This window comes from Arvicola amphibius, chromosome 11, assembly GCF_903992535.2.
Source record: "Arvicola amphibius chromosome 11, mArvAmp1.2, whole genome shotgun sequence".
NCBI classification, from domain to species: Eukaryota; Metazoa; Chordata; class Mammalia; order Rodentia; family Cricetidae; genus Arvicola; species Arvicola amphibius.
The window spans coordinates 73,163,104-73,178,571 of record NC_052057.2 but is presented as its reverse complement, the minus strand read 5'-3'; the positions used below and the strand labels follow the sequence as shown (position 1 = coordinate 73,178,571).

The following is a 15,468-nucleotide window of genomic DNA, read 5'->3' as shown; positions in this document are numbered from 1 at the left end:
CTATGTAGTCAGAGAAGACTAAATAAGATCCTAACAAGCTTCTACCCAGTCAGAGAAGACTAACAAGATCCTGACCAGTCAGAGAAAACTGTGGTTGTTAGGATAAAGATAAAAAATCCAATCTCATGAGGAGTAAAGTTCAGAAAATCTCTTTGGAGCCAGCTTCCTGACTAACTTGTAAGAGATCTGTAGGCTCAGCCCAAGGAGTAGGTACAAATCATGGCACTTTCGGTCAGAGCTATCTGAAAGAATTCTCTTGCTCTCTGAAACAAAGGCAGGAGAACTAAATTTGAAAGTGAATGTTCTCTATCAAAGAAGTGGGAAAAATAAAATGACCAGCCCGCAGTTTCCATCATTCCTTAAATGTAGCAGTGGTGGTATTCCTGTTCCAGGATGGCAAAGGGATGCCAGAAAACTCAGTGGTTGCCCCATGCCATGCTTTCATGGCTTGACTCAGTTTATCCTGACCTTAATATTTAGGTGATCCTCTGAAGGACTTGCAGGCAAGTCTTCCAAAAATCTTTCTGTCTAGGCAGGGAGCATCTCAGACATGGTAGGCAGCAAACTTTGCTAAAGAAGTAAAAAAAAAAAAAAAAAGCACACATACCCACAGAAGACTCCCAATAAGTGCCAAGGGGATTCAGAAACCCAAACCCCAGGGATGGCTTGAAGGTTTTCATTGTTTTGGTGTTAAGAGCAGGGACCTCTCCCTTTATCTGGGTGTGGTCAATGTATACCAAGAAGAGGGAACTGCTAGGCACACAGCTTCATGAGAATTGACACATGTCTAGGACCAGCATTGGGAATGTCTGGGGCTGCTAGTGTGTGTGTGTGTGTGTGTGTGTGTGTGTGTGTGTGTTGGAGCTGTGTTGCACACAGCCTTTGTTCTGGGTAGAGAATCCAGAAATTTACCATCTGCTTGTTTACCTATAGCCTCCTTCCTTAGCTGTCTGCCTGTCAGGGTGCTTATCTGCCTTCAGGGTATCTTTCCTTAATTGCTCTCTACTTTTGTTTTTGTGAAGCAAGGTCTCTCTCTCTCACTGGGCCTAAAACTTATCAACTTTGCTGAACTGGATGACCAATGAGTACCTGGGGTTCTGGAGTCTCTGTTCTCACCCTTACCAGTAGGGCTATAGGTGCAGACAACCACACCCAGATTTTGACGCAGACCCTGGGGATCAGAATTTGGGTCCTCATGCTTGTGTGGCAGACACTTTATGGACCTCTGTAGCCTATAAAAATGTTTTTAGCATTTTGTTAAAGAAGGATTTTGTCTTACAAAACTGGTCTAGAGGTGCTTGGCTAAGCTGTGAAAAGCTTTATGAAGCAAAGGCAGGGACCTCAGCTGAAAAGTTTTGGCACAGCCTATAACTTGCAGTATCAATACCAGCATGGTTCTATATGTTCTGATGTTCTGAGCATCCCTGCAGACCTCCTGCTAAGAGATTCAGTGTGCTTATGCACCCATAGTTGCTCTTATCCCTGATCTCTTGTTGGGATTCCAGATATTTTCTCTACTGTAAGGGCAAGAAGGGAATGTTAAGAATACATCATAAACAAGTGGTTGTGTTTAATCACTCATGGCTGAGTAGGGATGACCTTACGTGTTTAAATTTAATTATTTTTTTTTTAAAAAATGCATCATAGAGAGATACATCCCCATATATCTATGGTACATAGATACATCTACATGAAAGAGAGTAGTTGAGAAACGTGAAGCAGAGGTGACCTCCTTGCCCTTTGGGAAGGCGATTTCCATTCACAAAAAAATGAAAAAGACTTATATATACAGATAGGCCTATATTGAAAAATTAATCTTGGATTCTTTTTGAGTGGTTTTATTTATTCAGAGGAAAGCGTTAAAATGCACTGGATTATGTAGTGAAGAACTTTCAGAATCTGAGAGTGAGTGACCGGTGGAGTCGTTGGTTTTTGTTCATTTCACATGTATCCAATTCATGCTTCAAGTCCTCAGATTAGTGTTGGGTACCATTCCAGGGACCCGCATCCTGTCCTGAAGGTTGAGGTCCACATTTCGTATAATTTTAAAGCGTCTTTGTTTCTGAGAATTTACTTTTGAGGTTGCATGCCTCTCTTATGGATTTGGGGTCCAGAATTAAAATTCCAACTTCATCTTGGGAATAGTGTGATGTGTATCAAGCACAAGGTCAAAGTTTATTTCAAAGTATTCAACAGTGAAACAGCTAAGAACTGCCTGCCTTCCCATTGCATGTCAAGAAATAAAAAAAAAAAAAAAATCTGAAATTCCGCCTCAGGGTTTCTGTAATGGTGTTAGTGCCTTGATGATGACAACTGCCATAAAGAAACAAATGACTAATTAAAAAACAGTGTGGTCACATCTGTCTAGACAGTGGGTGAAGATGTTTAGCTTTGTGCGTCTAAAGAACAGCCATGAAGACCATTTAATATACTTAAAATATTACAGATTATTCTGCTTTTGATATTTGAAATGAAAAGAAGCATCCTTATTTAAGTCTTAGTTTCTGCTTTGGGGATAGAACTTTTATTTATGTTTTTCTTTTCATTTCAAATATAAATGAACAAGGAACAAGAAGCAACTGATGGGGTGACACATACTGCTCCCCTAATGATAGGATGGTGTGAAACTGATCAATTAATGCTTTTTGCTAGAGTAGAAAATATATACAAATGTTGCTTTATTCATGGTATTTTGTTATAGTTTTTCAAAAGATATTAGAAATATCAATTCGATTCAGTTTTGAAACTGTGGTGCTTATTTATGTGAAGACCTGGTAAAGACTCTTAAGAAAAGAAAATTAATGTATACTGATATGCTTCTGTTATAACAAAAGTCAGATTTCTAAACTTTGATATGGTTCAGGTGAGATATTTGGTGATTTAAGCAAGAGAAGAAACCTTGTACCGGTTCTAAACTGCAGTTAAGTTTGAGGAAAAATCACAATGAATACAAAAATGAGCATTTAAGTCATGCTTACTCATTGATTTGACCTTTTGCCTTTGATCTCTATCTTAGTGGAGTTGATGATGTCACTTAGCAGCGTGGCTGTCACCGTCTTTGTAGCTTGCATTTCCTGGTCAGTCTGAACCTGGTGTACCACAGAGCTGGAGATCAAAGGGTGGTTTGTTTTCTGTGTATAAACAGGAATTACTGAAGCGGACTCCACGGAAACACGGTGACTACGCAGCATTGATGGAAGCCCTCCAAGCCATGAAAGCTGTCTGTTCCAACATAAATGAGGCCAAGAGACAGATGGAGAAACTGGAAGCTTTAGAGGAGTGGCAGTCACACATTGAAGGCTGGGAGGTACGTGTTCTTTGCTCATCTTCTCAGCTCCCTGTAGTTGTGGAGTCATATGCGGGGCTTCTTTTCAATGGAGGGAACCACACGTGGTCATCTCCTAGCAGCCCATGGACCATAGTCGGCCTGAAAGTGCTTTTCTTATTATTTTAACACATGTGTAAGATGGAGGTCATCTTGACCTGAGAAATCTGTGATGGAACCAATCAATACTGTGTGCCTCCAGGCTTTAGCACTTCAGAATTTGAGGGTAGCACAGTTCCCTTTTTCCTGTCCTGGTTTTAATCAACAAGTACAGAACCTGAATGCTTGGGAAAATAAAGGATTGCATGTACTGTGATACCATTTTTAGACTCCTAAATTGGAAACTTGATGCTGGATTTCATTTTGAGCCTACCTAATCACTCTGTGCATTGATTTCTTCATTTCTAAACCAAAGGAAATCTCTATAATTTGGTCTTATTTGTCCAGTCAAAATGAAAAGTTGAGTTTTATGAGTCATTGAAGAATGCTTTTCTATTTATTTTATTTTTTAAGATCAAAAAGCAAATGAAGATCCTGGTTGAGAATCAGATGTTCTAGCTATGGTGACTGGTGATGTTGAGTCTCAGTTCCTCCACAGGAATGAAATCCTGCATTTCTGCTATAAAAATAACCTAAAATTCTGGTTTGAAATGACCGTAACTTAAATGAATATGAACTTTGGGCTAGCAAACTCTTTTTTACTATGATAAAGTAAGCAATTAGGGTAATAAAAAATATAAACAGCAATGATAATGGATAGCCAAGTACAAATCACATAAATCCAGAGAGTACTTTTATCCTTGGGGAGTTGTCGTTAACTAACTTTATCTTCAATTTGTTAGTTTTTATTTAGACCTAAAATTATATTCAGCCAGATATGCAAAGAAATCATCAACGTTGACTTGGGGCAATCTTCTTATTTGGTCACCCCCTGCTATGAGTCATTGAAAGTGTGAACTGGGGTCTGGCTTAGCTTCCCCTGCATCTCTATTCTTCCATGGGGAGTGTTCAGGATGACCCTCCTGCAGTGTGAATGTGGCCTCTTTCAATCAGGGAGAATGGCTGTGTGTTTTACAGTTGATTCATGATGATAATTCCTTTCCTGCAGGGTGGTTGTCCTGCTGGGCTGAGAAAAATGGAGCCAAGTTTGCTTTTGCAATTTTGTTGTCAGTCAAATGCTGGAAGAAAAACCAACTCTCTTAAACTTGCAGGATTTGTCTGTGTAATTTGCAAGGCCTTTCGCTACAACAAGAACTTCAGAGACTCTTTTCAGAACGGTGGAATCTGCTGCTGTAATTTCATTTCCTTCTAGTGTGCAACCTAAAAAATGAGCCTACCACAGAGAAAGGATTTGTTTAAACACTGTTGTTGTTTTGCACAGCCTTGGGTTGTGTTATTTTGCACGTAGCTCGCAGTAGGTCAGTTGCTATAATTTGTGACCTGAATGTCCCCAAATGCATGTTGAAGGCTGGTTCCCCAGTGTGTGCTGGTAGTACTTTCAGGTGAGGCCTGGGAAGGGTGCCTTTAATGAGACCGTTGAGGTGCTGTGGTCTTCCTGTTTCTCCCTTTTACTTCCTTTCCTCCATGAGGTAAAAACCATCCCCACACACAGTTCCACCACGATGTTCAATTTCACCATGGACCAAAGCAATGGGGCCACGTGGCAAAGGATTGCAATTCTGGATACATGAAATGAGAAACAAACTTTTCCTTTTCAATCCACTGATTTATTTCAGGTATCTGTTATAGTTGCAGAAAGCTGGCTGCCAGCCCTGAGTTTTACAATACTAAAAACTGAGTCTTGAAGCCGAGGAAGGGAGTGGAGATTCATCAGTTCTGCTAAGCATACAGGGAACCAGCAAGAACTCAACTGGGTCAGAGGCAGAGCATTTGAAAAGACTGGCTAGTTCCAAACAGAGTGCTGAGCCCTGTCTTCTTGAGAAGATTTTGATAACCAGTAAATGAGATATGGCTATAGAATTGAGAGTTCAGGACTTTGAAGGATGAAACTTAGAGAGAGAGAGGTTGAGCCACTTGCTTGCTAACTTCTGATAAGGTCCGGCAATGTACCCCAGCCCATTATAATGATGAGGTGAGCTATTAATTCTTTATAAAAGGGGACTAGGGTATGTTACTCTTCTAAGAGTACTCCGTAGAAGCCCAGGGTTAACTCTGCCCTGAGAGAACAGGAATAATTTCAAGAGGTACTTCAGATTGTTGGTAGTAGTTGCCGATAAATGTTGAGACTCTTGTGCGGTTAGGACGGTCCAAGTTCTGTTGTAGGTAGAACGATGACATTCAAAGGTGGCAGAGTCCCTTGTAGGGTTTTTGTAGTTAGAAACTTGGGGTAAATGCTAAAAATGAGCTCCTTGTGAAACTCTTACACGTCTCGCATGAACCCCTCAAGGACGTAGCATTCCTGCCCTGAATAGCACCTGTGCTTCACAAGGGATGGATTTGCACTATTTCCAACTTTGGGTGGAAATTCTTATTCACTTATCCAGGGTCACACTGTCCCATCAAAGAAATGTTTTATTTTAGTTTATTAGTTTTTGGTTTTTTTTTTTTTTTTTTTTTTTTTTTTTTTTTTTTTTTTTTTTTTTTTTTTTTTTTTTTTTTTTTTTTTTGAGACAGGGTTTCGCTATATAGCCCTGACTGTCCTAGTACTTCTTGCTCAGTAGACCAGGCTGGCTCCAACTCAGAGATTCATTTGCCTCTGCCTCTGTCTCCTGAGTGCTGGGACTAAAGACATCACCATTACTGCCTTGCAAAACGTTTTGGTTTTATAATAAATTCTCACAATAATTTGCCCACCTGGAACTTTGTGATAATAAATGATCATTTATACATGTATGTAGGTAGAATTTACATAAATAATTGAAATTTCTTGTTCTCAAATCATATGAAACAATGAGGAAAGAAAAGCTTTTGAGGAGACTCGGTGTTTAGTCTGGGCATGCATGAGGAGGAGTTAAGTCACTTGTAAAGTAGAGGCGCAGAAGAAGGACCAGGCTCCCAGTTAGTAATTTATTCTCGTAGGAACTGACCTGGTCCCATAAGATCTGCTTCACATTTTGTGAGGTCAGTGTCCTGATCTAATTACATTCCCTACTCCCTGTCCTTAAAGACTCTACCACCTCAAAGTTATCATACTAAGTCTCAGGACACGGGCCTCTGGGGGGTTAGCCGCAACTGTGGCTGTGAGTGTGAATGTTTCCTAAAGTTATTACTCCCTTTTTGTTGACTTATAAGTTAGGACAGTTTAATTTGCCCACTTTCTCAAAACAATAAGCTGAGGTTTCGGTTTGTAAATTGGCAATTAAGAAAAATATAGCTGATTCTAAGAAGTAGCTTTGCTTCCTACCTGCTGTTTGGCTGTAAGTTCATTAAAGAAATTAGGGTTTTCTCAGCACTTATGCAGTAACTATGACCAAGAAGATGTCATGTTTTGCTTGTTCATCTTTGACGTTGTACCTCTTTTCAGGGCCGTTTGTTATACTAGTTCCCGGGAGAATGACAGTGCCTACTGTATTTTGATAATGAGTCAATGAGATGTAGCCATAAAGCTGAGAATCTCCAAGTTATCTACCAGGCTTACTGAACTCATATGTCAACAGTTAATATACTTCAAACAAGAAATTCACGAGGAGCTTAATCAGAGTTATCGACTCCTTCCCTAGAACTCATTCTGAGTTCCAGTCTGCTTTTGGTGGCTCAGTTTTGTGGTTTATGCTATATGTTCTAGATTCATACTGAAGTGTTTTGATAAAAGAATATGAATAACATGTCATTGTTTAGTAACTCAGCTTAAAGTCCTTGATGGGTTTATTTGGAAGTAGTCTTGCAAATGTGGGGAAAATCCCAATAAAATATAAGAGAAGAAATCATTAATTTAGAATGGTTGGGGGAAAATAATGAAGGTTGTTATATTTTAAAAAGGAAAGAAGCAGAAGGGAAATGTGACATTTCTTGATTTCTTTTCACATGGGGAGATACAATTTTATATTTTGCTGTTGTTGTTTTTGTTTCTGACAAATAACCTCATGCTGTGATCCAGGCTGATTTGGAAATTGCTATGTAGACCAGGTTTATTAATGACCACTCAGATTTGACTCCTAATATCACAGGCATGTTCCCAGCTCTACATGGCTGTTTTGAAATCAGTCCTTGATGCTAAAATCTGGTTGCTAGTTACATTTGATTTAGTTTGCAATTGACTTGAAGCTATGTTCTCTTATTACTTCTTGAGTTTGAATCTTCCAGAAGCTGCCAGTGAAACCATTCTGTTTCCCCTCCAGGTAACTTGATAAATAGAGTATCTTCTACCTTGAGGAAGAACTGTGCTACGAGTAGTTCCTCTTATTTGAGGATAAGTACTTTTGGAAAAGGGACACAAAAAATGAATCCACATAAAATTTTATTAAATGTGGGAAACTTGGGAATGCTTTCCTGGTAAAATGAGTTTATTATTCATTTGATTTAGCCTTACATTAAACTATTGAAGTTACAGTGTGAAACCCAAAAGGATGAATCAAATGCATCTTTTGTGTGGTATATATATTTTCTAGCAAATTTAGATGATCACCCTGTGGTGTTTTTCATGTTGTACTTGACTCCCTGTTTTTTAAGAGTTTTCTTTCTGTGAGAGTGTCCAGAGGGCTCACGAAATTCCAGCATCCTGAAAGGATCCATGTTCCAAGCTCCCATCTCACCAAGTTACTCAGCTTCTTCAGTTTGAGTGGGACTGTATTTGATAGATCTTGGCCAAGGCATGGCATGAGTTTGGGGCATTTTTAAAGAGTTCTTTCTCTTTTCTGTACTCCAAGATTTTATCGTTTCTCTTTAGTCTTTTGTGACTGACATACAGAAAGAAGGGAGGACTTATAACATAGCTTAATTTCAGTGGGAGTCACTTAGCTAATTAATAGTCTTATATCACAGGAGGTGCGTCTTTGTAGAAATTTATTGCAGGAGAAAATGTCTAGCAGATTGCTTGAAGTTACTATTCTGGATAAAGTGTCTACTCACAGTTGTTCAATAACTAAATGCCTATTTGGGAGGGAATAGGTATGTGTTTAGAATTAAATATTGGCCTTACTTGTAAACATAAAGGTAAGGTACTCGCCAGGCTAAGTGACATTCTGCACTATTGAAGAAACACTCAGTAATGTTAAAAAAGCAGTTTGAAAGGCAGACTTATATAGCTCCTAAAAGAAAAAAAGTGCCTGAGGGCTTTGCTACCGAAGAACACTTTGAATAAGTTGTTAGGTCAATTTTATATAAAATGCTTTTAATTATTTTATAAACAACAGGTCAGGTAATACATTCTTAGGCCTTATGTCATATGGAAATATTTACTAGTGTCTGAATATATAAATTGAATTACTTACTTGGAATATTTATTTAACAGTCCAGGTTGGATACCATGGCAGCGACCCTTTGTACTAGGCTGATGTGTGTTACAGTAAGGGTAGTTTAAAGAGGATGTATTCTGTACCTTTTGTGAAATTTCTGCTAGGAAAGGCCGTTTCCATACTATTTTGAGGGTAACTTATATAAGCAATTTGATAAGTATCCTTTTGTTATATGATAATTTTACTCTGGTCATTCCTAAGATGAGGAGACTACTAATTAGAAGTAAGTAGTTGGAAATCATGCTATCGGATTGAAACCTATGTTTATGTTCACAGTAATTTGTGCTCAGTGAACACATGGTGGTGGATGAAGCTGTATAAAGATTTACATATGTATGTAAACTGTCAGAAAGAAAAGAAGCTCAAAGAAGAGGCTTCCTAAGACTACATATGTTTGTAACATGAATAATCAAGTAAACAAAAAACATTCTCTTCATTAATTTCCTGTTTAGAACTTTCTTATTATAGATTTAAGTTTTCATTTAACTTTATTACTTTAGTTGACTCTAAGACTTATACCAGTAATTATTGTGGAAATATGAAACTGCAGTTAAGGCTCTGAATACTGAATTGCAAAACCACAAGATAGAAATACTGATTTACACAAGAACCAGTGATTGGCTTTCAGTTTAAAAGAAGCCAGATACATTTAAAGCTGAAATAGTCTTGCTGCAGAGACAGACAGAGAGATCTACTGAAAACTTGTGCTCCTTGTTGTTGTTGTGGTCTCTTAAATCTGACTCAATGCACCCAGTGGCTGGCTAGCGAACAGACTGAAGTGTTAGCAGGCAGTGAGAACAGACACAGCTCCTGTTGGAGTCCAGTGGTGGTGTACAGAGCTATTTTCTGTTGATGCCTGGGGATGGCTGCTTCTCTCTGGCTGTACTTCTCCGCTCAAAGCATCTGCTTCTTAGGAATTAGCCAGAGGCACTGGATCCCCTGTAACTGGAGTTGAGTTAAAGCCACCTGGTTTGGGTGCTGGGCAGGAAGCTCTCACCCACTAAAGCTATCCTCCAGTCCATTTTTCTGTTTTTATTTATTTTCCCCTCTTCTCTGTAATTAGAGTCGATCTTTAAATTGATACACACTAATAATTTAGTCATTTTAAATCTTTATGTTTGTGATTATAGTGTAATTATGTCATTCCCCCCCCTTCCCTTCCCTGGCTCCAAATCCTCTCATATACCCCTCCTTGTTGTCTTTGAAGTTCATGGCCTACTTCATTTTTTCATTGTGGTTATTGCATCGATGTGTGTGTGTGTGTGTGTGTGTGTGTGTGTGTGTGTGTGTGTGTGTATGTGTGTGTGTGTGTGTACACGTGTTTTCTTCCCCTGTTACACCTGAGTGTTCAGGGCTGAATGTTTGATATTGGATGACCAATTAGTGTGCTCTTAACTAGGGAAGACTATTTCCCACCCCTATACCCCAGCACTTTTTAGTTGTCTATAGTTCTTTTTGTAGGGTTTAGGCCTCCTGGGCTTCCCCAGCTTCTGTTTTAGTGTGTCTGTTGTTAAAACTTCAGTTGTCTTCCATAGACCCAGAGTCTCTCTGTAGACTGACCTGAGGACTGATGGGAGAGAGATGCTGTTCAGTGTAACTCGTTTGATGTCCTGTGTGCACATTGCACATTAATAAAAAGAAAGTGAAATTTAGAAGCGAATAATTGCATACAAACATCCCATCAGGGCTTCAGTTGTGGCACAGTGTGCTTGTCTGGCTTTATGCCGCGCTTCATTGATCCCAGCACTACAAAGACTATCGAAATCAGCTAATCAGACAATGCATCTTTTCTATTCCTCACCCAGGGATCCAATATTACCGACACCTGCACAGAGATGCTGATGTGGGGAGTCTTAATGAAAATTTCTTCTGGAAATATTCAAGAACGGGTGTTTTTTCTCTTTGATAATCTGTTGGTGTACTGCAAAAGAAAACACAGGTAAGCTTGTAAAAATAAAGTCACACTCTGGAAATCCTTCCTTCCGTCTCACAGGCTCCCCGTTCGTGCAGGAATCCCAGAACTCATCCTGCCTATAACACTTTCACCCCAGCTTCCCTTGCCTGCTCTCTCTGCTGGCTCCATGTGTCCTGACCTGGGTGTGCAACCCTTGCACAACCCCCCACAGCTCTCTCAAAGAGAGGCCTATCTGTGGAAGATGCTGGTGTGTTTCTCTCTGGCCTCATTCTGCTTCTGAGCCATTTCCTCCCGCATCTGCAGGAGTCGGAGCAATGTGAGATTCAGTTCGCCCAGCCTCCCCATTCACCACTCACAGCGCACCTTATCTTAGCCTTAGCTTCGATCCCTTTCCCGTCTCCTCTCATCATTATTTTTCCAAATTTGTATGGTTGGCATGTGGAGAACTTTGGGCCCACATTCCCTTCCCTGTTACACTTGAGCCATCAGCCCCATGTCTGTATACGGAGCTCATTAGCACCAACAGTTAGGACATTTGAGTCATCCCAACCTGAGAGCTTATCTATGTGGTCATCATATCTGGAGCTTTTGCAAAATGAATGTCAGTGTACAAAATGCCAATGTTCTGTGGTCTTACAGTCATGGAGAAATCAACTGAGAAGTTTTACTGGGGTAGAACCCTACTATGTGTATAGCAGATATCCTTAGCGAATGCACAGCCTGGACTGCACAGGCTACCAATGGAGATAAGCAGATGAGCAGTTCTCAATCTGGGGGTCTCAGCCCTTTGGGGTTCACTTATCAGATATCCTGCATGTCAGATTACATAATTTACACCATGATTCCTACCAGTTGAAAAATTATAAAGTAGCAATAAAATAATTTTAGGTTGGGGATCACCACAATATAAGAAACTATCAAAGGGTTACAGCATTAGGAAGACTGAGACCGTTCAACTAGATGGATGGCCTCTTTACTCCAAAATTAGAGAAGCCTGTGCATGAACTGTCTATTCCTTCAACCAGGAGCATCCAAGTCTATTTACAGGCTTCACCTAGCATAGGCCTTTGAGGTCTCGAGCTACTTTGAGAGCAGAGCAACCTGAGCCTCCTTCACGTCCCATAATATTGTGATCACGAGAACCAGGGACTCGGTGCATTCATTTCAGTTCTCCACTCACCTTCTTTGAAAAGCGATGTGTTAAATTAACCATCTCCCCTCGGGATTCTTTTCATGTTATCAGTGTTAGTAAAGAAGAGGGTAAAAATGATTTACAGTATAGCATGTAATGCCAATGAATAAGATTGTGCATAGTTTCACTTGGTAACTTTCAAAGATAGTGTCAAAGCATATTTAGATATTTCTATTTATCTTTTCTGGTCATTAGTTTCTTAAATGTATATTCAGTTCCATACAGCAAAAGTTTATTCATTTATTCACTGCTTCACAGCATCCTATTGGTTGACTCTATCCTATTCAGTTAATCACCGTTTGTTACATCTTTTCCTATCACCAGGCTTTTGCATGGTTTGCAGCTTTTTGCTACTGTACATTAGTTCTGGTAGCGTCAAACACAGTCAGACAACAGTAACGATGGAATGAACACATACAAAAGCTCAGTTTCATCACACAGCACAAAATTGGTCTGAATTTTTATGTAGGGTCATTTTCTTGAGAAAGTAAAGATGTCCCAATTTCATCTACTTATCAGATTTACATATTATAAATCAATGTCACCTGTTCAAAATTCAAAGTGGTACATTATTATAGCTTTAAAAATAGGAACCCATGATGGATCATTCCTTTGTGCACATGTCGTATGTAGTCTTTCTGTGCGTGTATAAGAGAATGTGCATTTGTGTGTGTTCATGCTTGTTAATGTCTTATGTGAATGTGTGTGTATGTGAGTATATGTGTTGTGTCTGTGTGTATAGGAAGTGTGTGTTATCTGTGTGTTTTTTGTATTGAATGTGAGTATGTGCTTTGTGTATATGTTATGAATGTGTATGCATGCATATGAGTATGTGTGTGTGTGCATGTGTTTTATGTTAGTGTATGTGTGAGTAGCCACAATTGTTTTATCTATGATCAAAACTCTCTTCAATTATATTAAGCCATTTACATGTGATAGCAGTTGAAAGAAAGGATTCCAGTTTCCAAGAGATGTCCTCTCATGATATCATGGTCCTGTTTTCTGTCTTGTAAAACATACAGTCTCCTGTATACATAACATAATTATACATATTAATATACATAATATAAACATACAAATGATGAAATGACAGAAAATTTTATTATAATTGTTAAACAGAGGAAAACTTTTACACATATTTATTGCTTAGAAAATACCTGTAGTAAATGTATAATGTGAACCAAATATGTATATGAATGTCTGATATTCTATTATTTAGATTTTCATAGGTTCCCTGGCCTGAATTTCTGATTAATGGGATTTATAAAGGAATCATAGCAGAACACATTTAAAGACTGCAGTCCAAGTGGACACGAGAAGTGTGAGGTGCTGCTGGTTAGGGGCCACAGGCTCTCTGGTCAGATGAATTCATTAGTCGTGTTTAGCCATCATGAAAGACTGCTGACTGCTGATGGGCGTCAGGAAAGAAAAGCCAGCTGTGCTGTGTTTTCCATGGAAGGAGGCAGGGGAGGGGAAGGAATATGGAGACAGCTTCCAGTGTCCTCCTGCTCCCTCAGGGAAGGTCGGGCCTTAGAGGGGAGGAGACGGGGATGCATTAGTGGACAGACATGGCATGGCTAGCTGTTCTAGCACAGGATGATAAGGATCAAATTCCAGGCAGACTTCCGTGATTGAGTCAGATTAAAAATGATGCCAATTAAAGTCTGTTGATTGACTTGAGTAATTTTTAAATTTGAATATCTTTGGAGATTTTTTTTACTGTGTAAAAGATAAACAACTTTCCCCTGCTTGATTGTCCTAATAGTTTCTGGAATTCCCTGTTACAAGTTCATCTGTAGACCTGGGTGGAGCTCTTGCTTTGTTAGGTATTTTTCAGTTTAAAAATGTAGATTATTATAAAAGTAGACGGTACTTTTAGAAGTATTGCAAATGTAGTAAAGGACTTGTTAAACAGTTATACCATGATCATATCATAAAATAATACAAAAGCCATGTTTTTAAAGAGTTATTTCTTTTCATGTGTCTAAGTGTTTTATCTGCATGTATGTACACTGTGTGTGTACCTAGTGCCCGGTGAGGTCAGAAGAGGGTGCCAGATTGTCTGGAGCTGGGATGACAGAGGTTGTGAGGAACCATGAAGGCCCTGGGAATTGAAAGCAGGTCCTCAGCCAGAGCAGCAGATCGTCTTAACGATGAGTCATCTCCAGCCCTCAGGAAACATAGTCCTGCAGCTGAGTATTGCTTGACTTATGAGTTTCCAGCAGGCTAGTTTCTCTGAAGAGGAATCAGAAGAACTAATTGAGTTTACTTAACAGGTCTTGAAAAAAAACTGGAAATATTCTCATTTACCTAAAATTGAGAATCAAGGATGTGATTTTTGAGTTCTCAACCTCAAGTGTGGCATTATAATCACTGACTTTCAGCATCTGTCAGTTGGGTTTGACAGCATTGAAGTCTTATGTTGAGGAAATGTGTGTAATTACATCACTGCTGCTATACAGTCTTTAGCCTAAAGCTTGCTCTGTCTGTCTGTCTGTCTGTCTGTCTAAATTCATATATAAGGGGATGGAGATGTACCTTATTTAGTGGAGTAATTTTATAGCAAGCAGGAAGCCTGGGTTAGATCCCCAGTATCAAGAAACAGGCTATGATCATACATATTTGTCATCTTAGCATTTGGGAAGGGAAACAGGAGGATCAGAAGTTCAAGGTCATCCTCTACTATATAGCTTATTTTAGGTTTGCTTAGGATACATGAGATCCTGCTTCACAAATCTCTGCCCCCCAGCCTGAATCACAACCTACCAGCACCATTGTGAATGTGAAGGTTGAGTAAAATCGGCTGCCCCCAACTTTTTATGATATTGACCAATCAGAGACATTTTTCAAAGAATTTTTAAAACACACCATCTTGCATTAAGTTTAAAACAAAAGCTTTGTGGTTTCATTTGTTTCAGACGGCTGAAGAATAGCAAGGCATCCACAGATGGACATCGGTACATTTTTCGAGGTCGGATCAATACTGAGGTGATGGAAGTGGAAAATGTGGATGATGGCACAGGTAAGTGCACTTGGTGAACTCCCCATAAGGTAGAATTCTGACTGCCCTGCATAAGCTCTTAGCAGTGTCTCGTCGGCTGTAACAACATGTTGAGGATGGGGACAGGTGAGATGCAGGCATGCATCCTCTCATGGCTGGGGAATTCCAATGTAGAGTTTTTCTTGAGAAAGCAATAAATGCCATCAATATTTCAGAAGATAAGACATGAAGCCAGAGTTGAGAATTAAGTCATTGTGGCGTATTTGGGTGTTTGGTTTGGAGCAGGGTCTAGCCTTCATTTTATGAGTCTTTGCCGTCCATGCCCTGGGACACTGACAGGGAAGTGGGAGCATCCAGAGCCTTGAAACAGCAGTGTGGTGGGATTGAGTTTTAGCGGTGGTTTCTTCTTTCCACAAGCCACTTGGGTTGTTACATCAACTTTCTTCTTCTTTTTTGGTTTCCTTGGTAATTCCTTTCAGTTCCTTTCAATGAGCTAAGATTTTAAATGATACCCTATGTTCCTGAAAATCTGGGCCAAACTGAGCGTGCCCCCGCCAAGTACTTTCCGCATGAGGACACTGGGTAAGATGAGGAATGGAAAATATTATCAGGCTTATCTGC

General features: G+C 39.5%; 1 protein-coding gene across 2 annotated transcripts in view; it reads left to right on the top strand.

Moving 5' to 3' along the window:
* Prex2 (phosphatidylinositol-3,4,5-trisphosphate dependent Rac exchange factor 2) overlaps positions 1–15,468 on the top strand; it is a 274,501-nt gene that overhangs the window by 83,349 nt on the left and 175,684 nt on the right. For both annotated transcript variants that reach the window (XM_038347373.2, XM_038347374.2), the window contains exons 6-8: positions 3,146–3,307; positions 10,545–10,678; positions 14,765–14,868. In XM_038347373.2, coding sequence (XP_038203301.1) covers positions 3,146–3,307; positions 10,545–10,678; positions 14,765–14,868 — 400 coding nt within the window. The remainder of the gene's footprint in view (positions 1–3,145; positions 3,308–10,544; positions 10,679–14,764; positions 14,869–15,468) is intronic.